Raw genomic sequence first — 11,525 nt, forward strand, 5'->3', positions numbered from 1 at the left:
AAAGCTTTGTTCCCAGTGTAATTCTGTTTAATGTTATCTCTTCACTTTACTGAATTCTGCATGCTATCTCCCTATCCCCCTTCTTAGTAAGTTACAGATTAGCATTGAGACTTTGAACAAACTTTTTACTTTGATATATATATTTTGGAGTAAAGTTCACATTTTTAATTGTGTTAAAATGAGGTTTCATTTTAATCTTTTTTTGTCTGTTAAGCTGGAGATTAAAATAAAGTTTGAGGGAACGGAGTACTAGTTATTGAAAAGTGCATGTTGGGACTATTAGACATTTCTCCTTCCTCTCTTAGCTTGATTTGCGTTTTACTGTATTGCCTGCTGCTGCACTGGAGCAACAAGTTGGTGCTTGAAATGTCAATGCTTTGTGCCTGGAACAGGAAGTCAGCACCCACTCAGCTAGTAGGCATATGTGCGTTGCCATAGTGGTGTTGTGTTCACTGGCCTGCCTGCTGCTTCATTTGTTATTTCTGTCATTACTTCACAGCCTGCTTCCTTGTTTGCAGGGAATGGTAAGGCAGGAGATGACTGTAGTGGGGCTGCAAGAGGAGTGGCCTAAGATTGGGAGTGGGGAAATTGCAATCTCAGAATTTTTAACTGGTGTTTTGGGGTTATAAGTATTCTGTGAAAAGTCCAATCCGCAACCATAGTATTAAACTGGAGGAGTGAGTCGCCTGAGGTGTGAGGTAGTAATGACAGTGACGGCAAGGGGGACATCTAAAATCTAAAATAATGGTGGGATTAAATGAATAATTCTTAAACCAATGAGATTTAAGGAGTAAGAACACTACAGAAATGATGGAGGAGGAAGATGCATTGCAGACGAGTTATAGAGAACTAATGAGAGCAAGACAGTGGATGTGTAAGATAAAAGGTCACTTAAAATTTGACCTTTACCTCATATATAGGAGTAAGATACAACAGTTTAAATTATTCTGCTGCTGAGCTGAACTAGTTAAGTGGGATTGCATTAGCAATTAGAAGCTGTGAGAAAATCTTGGGTTTTCAAGCTCCAGCCCTAGCTTTCTGCAGTGAGTTTATAAGGCAATTGAGTTGCAAATCTGTGAAGTTCGTGCAAAAACCAAGGTAGCCCAGGACATGATGCTTGTGCAAAACTATAGCGGTTTAAGTTGTCCTGCAAGTTCTGATGATCAATGTAAAGACTGTACCTTTTTATCTTGCTGTATTTTTGATTGTTGACAGAAATGGGAAAAGAACTATTTTAAAAACCACGGATTGTTGAAGGATTACTGCATTTTTTTAAAGCTATCTGTCACTTATCGCTTGTGCTGTATACACAGCTATTGATCAAGCAGTGGGGACAGCCTAGCTACAAATGAGCTTGAGCCATTGGGCTGTGTATGCATAAACATTTTGCAGGCAGCATCTAGCTGATTGGTTTGTGAAATGGTGACCAGTTATTGATGATAAGGGCCTCCTGCCTGCCAACAATTATGCGATTGCTCCCAAGTAGCTGAGCAGCTTTAGGGTGTGAATGTTCGAGTCAGAAGCTATTGGACTACTAGAAGGGAAGGAGCTGTTTTTGCTTGACAGTGAAAAAAATATCTCAAGCCTGAAGATGACCAGTTTCTTTTCCTTCATCAGTTTGCTGTAACTGTGACCTTTATAAATGTACCCAGTCACTCTGTGCCTCTTATGACCAAGTGGAAATCCTGAAGAAGGAAGGTCAAGAAACACTGTTCTGATCAGTAGAAGAATTACCTCAGCCAGCCTGTAGAGAGGGGCCATTGATCAGCCTTCCTCGTCTTTCCCTCCACCCCATAACACCATTGTGTTTGTTTTGTGCCAGCCTGTATGTGTGTATAGTGGGGAGTTTTATAAGTAGAGTTATATGTCAACAGTTCAAAATTGTTTATCTACAGTTATAATTTATTACAAATAAATAGATTCCAATTCTTGTTAAAGTACAGAAACCTGGTCTGTGCTTTCTGTCAACCTGAGTCTAAGTGGCAGGTAAATTGGGGAATTCTGTGTACGTTTTAAAAAAAACATTATTTTTTGATTTCTCAGTGAACAGCAGGGCTTGATTTCTAGTGTGCTGCCCGAAAACTGAAAATTCACTTTAGAAGGTGGAGGGTGGGTAGATATGTGAAGGGATCAGTGGAGGGAAGCATTTTTTGCAATTATGTAAATAATTTAAAACAAATTTTAGAAATAAAATGTTTGGATTAAGGAGAAAGGGAAAAAGGCTACATACATCTTTTACATCTTTTATGAAATCAGTCATTACACACCTTTTCACCTGCAGCCTGAACAAATTAGAGAAAAGAAGATTGTATCAGTAGTAGATATCAGTAGATATCAGTGCTATGTTACAGATGTGCAATAGCAGTACTTAAGCTGCGTCCATTCTGGAAGTTTTATGGTGTCAATGCATTCAACTTATTTGGACTGGTTTCAAATTTTTTTTGTGTCCTAGAGCCAAGTCAGGATGCCGAAACTCAAAATGTCACACCTATCCATGATAGCAATCGAGTTGAGAGTGGTGAAGAAGGATCTACTTCAGTGGCGGTTGTACTGCCTGATGAAGGACAAATAGAACCTGAGAAGCAACTGAAAGAAAATGAAAATGATATTGAAATGACTAAAGTTGAAGAGTCTGCTGAGGGAGACTGAATAGCAAAGTGTCCTACAACTCAGCAAGTAGCTAAAGCTTTAATATATTTCCCATAACAGCGTATCAGTTGGTTCTGCCAGATGACGAATGCAATGGGTGAACAGATTAGGTAAAAATTTGAAAGGTTTAACTCTTGTCAGTATTAAAATAACATTGAATCTTTTTGTTTCTGCAGAAAAAAATCTAGATTTGCTGTATGTAATTTTTTGTGTTAAATCTGCACATTACCAGTAATATTAAATAGCAAAGGCTGCTTTATCAGTTGTCAGGTCACAGTGCCCTTTAGTTTTCAGATGTGCTGTACTGTACAAAATCGCTATTTAAAGGGTTGACCCTTTAACCCTATTTCACTTGAAATGAGATGTACTTGGACAGAGATTTTTTTTATATTTTAAAGACCGTTTAATTTATAATGCTTTAAAGTCTTGAAAGGTTTAAGCTGGATTAGGGAGAAAAAAGTAATTTAATGGAAAATACATTTACTTGTCTATGATACATGTTATAAGACTTGATGTTTACATTCAAATTAAAAACTAGCTTTTTATATTTTTAAACCTGGAACTTTGGATTGTAGGATTACCCAGTCCTTTGTATATTTAATATTTAAAAACTGTTCACTTCAATAATGTGTTTTCTTTGTCTGTGGATGATGAATTCACATGTTGTTGTAGAGGAGGTACATTGCAGATTTTTCTGCTAGGTTTATATGAAAAGCTATTGTGTTACAGGGACAAAATATTGATCCAGGGATTATCCCCGGTGCTGTATGGTGTGCATATATGCTTTAGAAATTTTGAAAGTTAAGTAAATTGTAATTACCATGTTTGCATGTACTAAGCGCTTTATGTAAAATACTTAAATTCTACTTGACCCCATATAAAAATCAAATTCATAATGCTTTAAAAATATATGCTGTCTCTTTGATGTACTTATTCAATTGATGCTAAAATACAGAGACCTCTCATGCTCATAACAACAAAAGGATAATTTTTATGTATGTTATTCCAACTCAGTCAAAAAATTAGTTTTATTCCTCAAATCTGAAATTGCAGCTTGCCCCTTGAGTATATTGTGTGACTGACCTCTGCTCAACAGTGATGTATGTTTAGTTTCTGATAAAGTAGTATCTCTAGAATAAATTTTAAAAATAAGTGCTTCATTAAAGCTCTGCTTCAATTCAGTGATTGACTATTGGGATCTGTACTAGAATATTCAGAATCTGATCCCAGTTTTGATTTGCGTGCATTTCAGGTTTCACGTGCAACAGATATTATTTTGTTGTTTAGTGATAAGGTTGTGAGGAAAATAATATATTTACATCTTGTGTAATAACGTGTCTATGAAATTGCCATTGGGCTGAGCCATGCTGTGATGGAACTTAGGCAGGCAGTAATTCAGTTTTCAGGACGTACAGAACTATTTTTTTTGAGGAGCAAGGTGCAAGATTCATGTATTCATAGGACGCTTCAAACCTACGTCTAGTAGGAAGACAGACATCAAGCTAGTTCAATTAACAGAATATAATCAAGGAAATCAAATATATCATTTAAAAGTTGTGATATTGGGTAATAATAATTTGCCGCAGAAAAACTTGTATAATAAACTGTTTTCTGTGTACATGAGTAAAATCTTGCTGTGGTATCTTTTTCTCTTCTTAAAGAACTTAGATTACTGAAAATGCTCCCTCTGGTCTACTATGCATTCACTAATTATATATTTAAAACAGTGGGAAAATACCCACCGACTTAGAGTTTCACTCGAAATGGAATTGTGTTTCCTCAGGATTTGTAATTGTTTGTTTCATTTGATTTTTTTGTTTAGATGGATTATTTTATTTTGACACTAGCATTTCGTGTTTAAATAGATACATTCTTAAGGATTTCTTTATAACTGACCTCTTGTTTATTGCCATGCATGGAATCAATTTCTTTCCTAAGGACCCGAATTATTTTTGAATGTTCATAATTAGGCATAAGGTTGTTGTCTCCTCTCTTGTCTGCCTTCTGTGGAGACCATTCCCTCCGGGACACCTTGGTCCCTTCTTCTTTCACTCCCATGCTGCCCCACTACACCTGCCCCTGCAATCGCTGAAGCTGTAACACCTGCCCATTTACCTCCCCCCTCCTTAGTATCCAAGGGCCCAAACACACCTTTCAGGTGAAGCAGCATTTGTCTGCACTTCACACAATCTAGTCTACTGCATTCGCTGCTCACAATATGATCCCCTCTACATTGGAGAAATTAAGCACATACTGGATGACGGCTTCACAGAACACCCATGTTCTGTCTGCAAAAAAGAACCTGAGCCTCCAGTTGCTTGCCACTTTAACACGCCACCCTGTTCCCTGGCCAGCATCTCTGTCAGACTTGTTACAGTGTTCCAGCAAAGCTCAGTGCAAGCTTGAAGAAGAACACCTCATTTTCTGTTTGCAGACCCTGCGGCTCTTCAGACTTAATATTGAGTTCAATAATTATTTTAGGGCCTGAACTTTCCCATATCCTAGCCCCCAGCCCAACACATCAAGCCTTGTTATCTCACAGTCTACCATTACACGCTACCTATTGTTAGCCACTAACAGTCTCCATTAACAACTAGTCACTGTCCTAGCCAGATTGTTATCCACTCCTTTGTCCAACTGTTGTTCTCTCTCTTTGGGCTCTATCCCCACCTATTGTTTATTCCTTACCCCCTCCCTCCACCATATCGGCCATATGTAAACCAACATTTTCCTAGCTACATTCAGTTCTGAGGAGGGGTCACCGGACCTGAAACACTGATTTCTCTTCACAGGTGCTGCCAGACCTGCTGAGTTTTTCCTGCAACTTCTGTTTTTGTTTTAATGGAACTGCTCTTTGAAACCCAGACATGCTACTGCGTATACAATTTAAATTCAAGCTTTCATGAAGCATCAAAAGATGCTTATCTTTGGTAGCCTTGTATAAATGTACATTCTCAAATTCTTTTATCTGTTTCTTTATGCTGATAGTATCAGAAAAACATGCTAAATAAATTAGGCGTTCAATGAGATTTTTTGTAATTCCGTTAAATAAATTTCATTCTCCATATTTGATAAATCTTTTCCCTCCAGAAGGTGAGTAAATTGAATACTGAGTCGTGGAATGTATTCCCTTCCCTTGTCTGTCCCCCTTCTATATTCTTTATTCATTTACCAATCCTCCCAAATTTTGGTTAGCAGATATAGCACAGGTTAGAGGTAATGTGCTTGTGCTCTGACCTGTTAATGAAGCAATACCCCACCTGCACCAGTGTGTTTTTCTTTTTACTTAATCCCCCAGCATTCTTAGCTCCATAAGGAAATCTGTTGGGTTTTGGAGAATTATAGAAATTTGAGCAAAGGGCCTTTTTATTGGTGATCTGTTTTCTTTCTAGTAGCTGGTGCCTATCCCCCTCCTGTCTCCAAGCTAGAAGACTGTATCTTGCTGTTATCTGTTTAGCTAATTATTAATTTAATCAACTAAGTAAGAACACAAGAAATAGGAGCCTGTCAAGTCTCTCTGCTATTCGATAAGATCATGACTGATCTTTTCATGGACTTAGCTGCACATACTGCACACTCACCATTACCCTTAATTCCTTTACTGTTCAAAAATCTATTTTTGCCTTAAAAACATTCAACAAGGTAGCCTCAGCTGCTTCACTGGGCAGGGAATTCCAAAAATTCAGAACCCTTTGAGTGAAGAAGTTCCTCCTCAACTTAGTCCTAAATCTGCTCCCCCTTATTTTGAGGCTTTGCCTCCTCGTTCTGGTTTCACTCACCAATGGAAACAACCTCCCCGCTTCGATCTTAAATTATCAAGGCATACATTATATGTTTTATAAGATTTCTTCCCCCCACCCCCATATCTTCTAAATTCCAATGAGCATAGTCCCAGTCTACTCAATCTCTCCTCACAAGCTGTCCTAAGGTTATAGGCATAGTAGGTCAGGTGGTGTGCCATGACTGCGTGTGTAAATGTTTGTGGAATGTATTGCAGTCTTATCACAGAATCATAGAATCTCTACAGTGTGGAAACAGGCCCTTCAGCCCAACAAGTCCACACCGAACCTCGGAGCATCCCACCAGACCCATCCCCCTGTAACCCACCCAATCTACACATCCCCAAACGCTATGGGCAGTTTAGCATGGCCAATTCACCTAACCTGCACATCTTTGGACTGTGGGAGGAAACGAGCACCCAGAGGAAACCCATGCAGACATGGGGAGAACATGCAAACTCCACACAGACAGTCGCCCGAGGGTGGAATCAAAACTGGGTCTCTGGTGCTGTGAGGCAGCAGTGCTAACCACTGAGCCACCGTGCCGCCTCTGCAGTAGTTGGCTGCAGCTTGAGCAACTTCGGTTTAGAAATGCTAAGGCGGAGTCTGAATTGCAGGCATGTAGGTCATCGGGAGGAAGAAAGTCGTCATGAGCTGCAGAAGGCAGTTGTGTCCTTTAACTTAAGTAGAAAAATTGAGATGGTCAGTTCTGAGGTAGGAGAACATGGGCACATATGGAGATTGGACATGTAATAATGGAGGGGCCTCAGCCCAGACTTCGATCAACAGATAAAACTGGGGCTGTGAACAGGGCTTCAAATTTAAAGGGGGTGGGTGGGTGGGTGGGGGAAAAAAATTCCTTGAAGAAAAAAGCATAAATCTAAAGATAAAAGTCAAGACAGGACAGTATAGCATTTTGGGTAAAGATAAGCACTGTGGGACAGGAAGGGCTGGTGAACTTACAATAATAGTGCATCAGTGAATAAGATCCATGCAAATAATAATAAGATGCTAAAATTAAAGACAGATGAATTACTGACAAGTGGGGATGAATGGTTTAGATTTAATTGCTCTTTCGAAGACATGGTCACAAGGTGACCAAGGTCAGAAAATAGATATTCTAGGCCAGTCAATATTTTGAAAATGTGACCAGAATGAAAAAGGAAGAGAAACCCTGAAAGGATGATGTAAGCACTGTAGTGAGGGGAAAAAAAATCTTGACTCCAATAGGGAGGAATAATTGCCATAGATGGAGATTGTGGATAATGAGAACCAGAAAAAGCTGGTGGGAGTAGTTTATAGGTCAGTTTAACATTATTATATTTTTAGAGCATTAAGCAAGAAATGATTGTCAGGGACTTTAATCTTCATATGATTAAACTAATCAAGTTTGCAAAGTTGGCCTGGAAGTTGGATTTGTAAAATGCTTTCTTGATGGTTTCATAGAGCAGTATGCTTTGAACTAACTAGTGATAAGACTGTCTTTAGACCCAGTGTTGTGCGATGAGGCATAGTTAATTTGTAACCCAATAATTAAGGGCTACTGGAAAATGTGATCACAATATAACTGACACTTTTTACAATGCAGGAAAGCTACACACTCCAGTTTCAAACAAAATCTTAAACAATGCCAAATATGTAAGAATGTGAGGAAAGGAGAGCTGTGGTTGTTTGGTAAATAGACTGAAAAATATGGTGCTGAATAGATTGGTAGGCAATTGTTTTTTAAAAATGTTCCACAGTAAAATATTGATTTGATAAGCAATCAGTAAGCTTCATCCATCTTTTACTCAAAATTGATCCTGGTATTAGATTAAAGGAAGAGGTGCATAATGTGTCAAAGAGCAAGTATAAGCTGTGCCACCATGGGACGGCACGGTGGCACAGTGGTTAGCACTGCTGCCTCACAGCGCCAGGGACCTGGGTTTGATTCCTGCCTCTGACGACTGTCTGTGTGGGTGCTCTGGTTTCCTCCCACAGTCCAAAGATGTGCAGGTTAGGTGGATTGGCCATGCTAAATTGCCCATAATGTTCAGGGAGGTGTAGATTGGGTGGGGGAAAGGGCGATGGGTCTGGGTGGGATGCTCTGAGGTTCGGTGTGGACTTGTTGGGCCGAAGGGCCTGTTTCCACATTGTAGGGATTCTATAAGAATGGGGATGTTTTAAAGCTACAGTCAATTTCCAAGGATATACAAACAAATTGCTATATTTTTACAAGTATATAAAACTTTGGTTCTTTAGAGTCAGAAAAAGGAGAAATGATCAAAGGGAAACAAGAAAATGGCAGACACACTGGCCAAACGTTTTGTGTCTTATCTTGATAGTACAAAATGCACATTGTATACCAGAAATAGAAGGTAACTAAGAGGTTAATGAAAGTGAGGAATCTTAGGTAATTAATACCAACAGAGAATAAATATTGTGTAACTATTGGATGTACTAGTTGTGATTTTCCAAATAGAATTGCCCCAGTGGATTGAAAGTATAAAAAATGCAACTTTGTTATTTATTAAAAGGAGAGAGAAAACTGAGAGTGTGGGACCATTTAGTCTGCCATCAATCATCGAGATATTACATGAATCTCTTAAGGAAATCTTTATGCACGTAGAAGATCATAGTATGATCAAAGCCAGCATAATTTTACAAGCCTATCATGTTTGACAAAATTATTAGTTGTTTAAGGATATAATCAATAAGGCAAATAAAGGGAAAAACCAATATTGTGTTTCCAAAAGGCACTTGATTAGGTGCAGCATGGATAGAGGATTGATCACTGGACAAGAAGCAGAGCTTGGGGCATTTTCAAGTTGACAGGCTGTGACTAGGACAGAAATAATGGTTCTCACTGCTGCTTCTGGCCTGGGTTCACATACCAGGACCCAAACACAGTGAGCCCCATAGAACCTTGGCCCCTGGTTACGGGGCCCTGATGTTATCTTGTCCCATACCTTGACTGTGACGAGTGAAGGATCCGTGCTCATACCTCAGCTATTTGCAATCTATTACTTACTTAGACAAGCTGAAAATAACTGCAATTCAGTTTGCTGATAATACGAAGCTAGGTGGAAATGTAAGATGTAAGGAGGTTGCAAAGAAATATCGAGAGCTTGTGAGTAGGCAACAAGGTTGATGATTGAGTACAGTATGAGACACTTTGGTCTTAAGAATAGAAAGCTGAACATATTTTTCTTAAAGATGTGGAGCTTGTAAATGTTGATGTTAGGGGGTTCTCGTACAAGGATAGTAAGTTAGTCTGGTAATTCACAGGGCACTGAAGAATCACTAGTTTGATTCCTACGATGAGAGGTTGAGTAAATTGGGCTTGTATTCTCTGGAATTTAGAAGAATGAAAGGTCATCCAATTAAAACATTTCAGGCTGTGAAGAGTCTTGACTTGGTAGACAGTTTGCTCCCCTATCTGGGGAGTCTGGAACACCAGGTCAGAGCCTCAGGCTAAGGCTGGTCATTTAGGACTGAAATTAGGAGAGGTGTTTTCACAAAGGGTTGTGAATGTTTGGAACCCTCTGTGCTAGAATTTTGTGGATTATTGAATATAATAAATAGACAAATTTTTGACTTTTGAGGAAATTGAAGAAATGGGAAGCAGGAGGGAAAGTGGGTTTAAGGCCAATGGTCTACTTTTATCATGTTAAATGACAGTGAAGGCTTGAGAGGCAGAATGGCCTACTGCTCCTATTTAATTTTTCTTAATCCCTATGCATAAAGATACAAATCAGAATGAATTTAATGTCATAATTTTGCAGATGCCACAAACGGGGGGAAAAGTACTTAGAAACTCTTGGACTGATTTTAAAACTCAAACTCTAGGAGTGATAAGTGTCATTGTTTTATTATGTTGGTGCATTTCTAGTTCTGTTCTTTCTCCTCTGCCATCATTTTTGATTTTTGTTTCTTTTGAAATAGTACCACATTGTATAATACCTACATGATACTCTATACTAATTATTATTCAATTCTCTTTTGAAAATCACAATTGAATCTGCCTGTACCACACTTGTAGGCAGTACATTCCAGACCCTTAACCACTTGCTGTGGAGAAAGCCTTTCCTTGTCACTGTTGCTTCTTTTTGCCAATCACCCTCAGTTGAGATCTTCTAGTGCTTGATCCTTCCCGGGTAGATGGTGGCATGGTGATGATATCACATGATTAGTAATTCAGAGGTCCAGGCTAATAACCCGGGTCACAGGTTCAAATTTCACTATAACGACTGGCATAGGTAGGGGTTTGGAAAAAACTGGGAGCCACAGCCCAACAATTCTCTAACAAGTTTGAGGTACTCGCCTGTGAATGGAAGCAAGATCTGTTGGGAGGAGGAGTGAACTGATTGGTTCAGGATGCCTTTCAAGTGGGTGTATGGGAGGTCATGGGTGGATTAAAAATAAATGTAATGTTTTTGGACCATAGTGTAGGGAGTTGACAACACTGTTCTGTACAGCCAAGAGCTCACTGATGAAGGATCGTTGGACTTGAGGTTAACTCTCTCAACAGAAATTCCAGACCTCCTGTGTTTTTCCACCAGTCTTTGCTCCAGTCTGTGTTGCTTTATGCTGGTGGCATAATGGTATTGTCACTGGACTAGTAATGTTCTAGTGACGTAGGTTAAATTCCAACCATGCAGACAGTAAAATTATAACTTAATAAAAATCTGAGATTGTTGTAAAAACCAATCTGGTTCTTGAATGTCCTTATGGAAAAGAAATCTGCTGGCCTTCCCCAGTGTGGGCCTACATGTGACTCCAGACCCACAGTTATTATAGAGATGTGGCGAAAGATGACAAGGATTTGCTCCAGAACGTATTACATTCATGAAGAATAGAAAGGTAAAAATGGAGGAGTAGTAATATTAAAAAAGGATAGCATTGGTGCAAAAGTTAGAAATGTCCTTAGTTTAGGACATCAGGACGTAGAATTGGTTTGGGTGGTGATGAGGAAGAGTAAATGAAAAAGTCGCCAGTGCAAGTGGTGCTCTAATAGGAAACACAGAGTGAAAAGTACAAGAAGAAATAATGGATGCTTGTGATGACGGAACAGCAATAATGGATGACTTTAATCTCTTGGTAAATTGGCAAGAGGTG

General features: G+C 39.1%; 1 protein-coding gene across 8 annotated transcripts in view; it reads left to right on the plus strand.

The window, feature by feature from the left end:
- The window catches only part of LOC109919962 (endoplasmic reticulum junction formation protein lunapark), an 85,788-nt gene extending 82,230 nt beyond the window's left edge, over positions 1–3,558 (plus strand). For all 8 annotated transcript variants that reach the window (XM_020520024.2, XM_020520160.2, XM_048598835.1 and 5 more), the window contains one exon: positions 2,453–3,558. In XM_020520024.2, coding sequence (XP_020375613.1) covers positions 2,453–2,649 — 197 coding nt within the window. In that variant the 3' untranslated portion in view covers positions 2,650–3,558. The remainder of the gene's footprint in view (positions 1–2,452) is intronic.
- Positions 3,559–11,525: the final 7,967 nt, after the last annotated feature.

The sequence above is a fragment of the Rhincodon typus genome, chromosome 7 (genome assembly GCF_021869965.1).
Source record: "Rhincodon typus isolate 14 chromosome 7, sRhiTyp1.1, whole genome shotgun sequence".
Classification (NCBI taxonomy): domain Eukaryota; kingdom Metazoa; phylum Chordata; class Chondrichthyes; order Orectolobiformes; family Rhincodontidae; genus Rhincodon; species Rhincodon typus.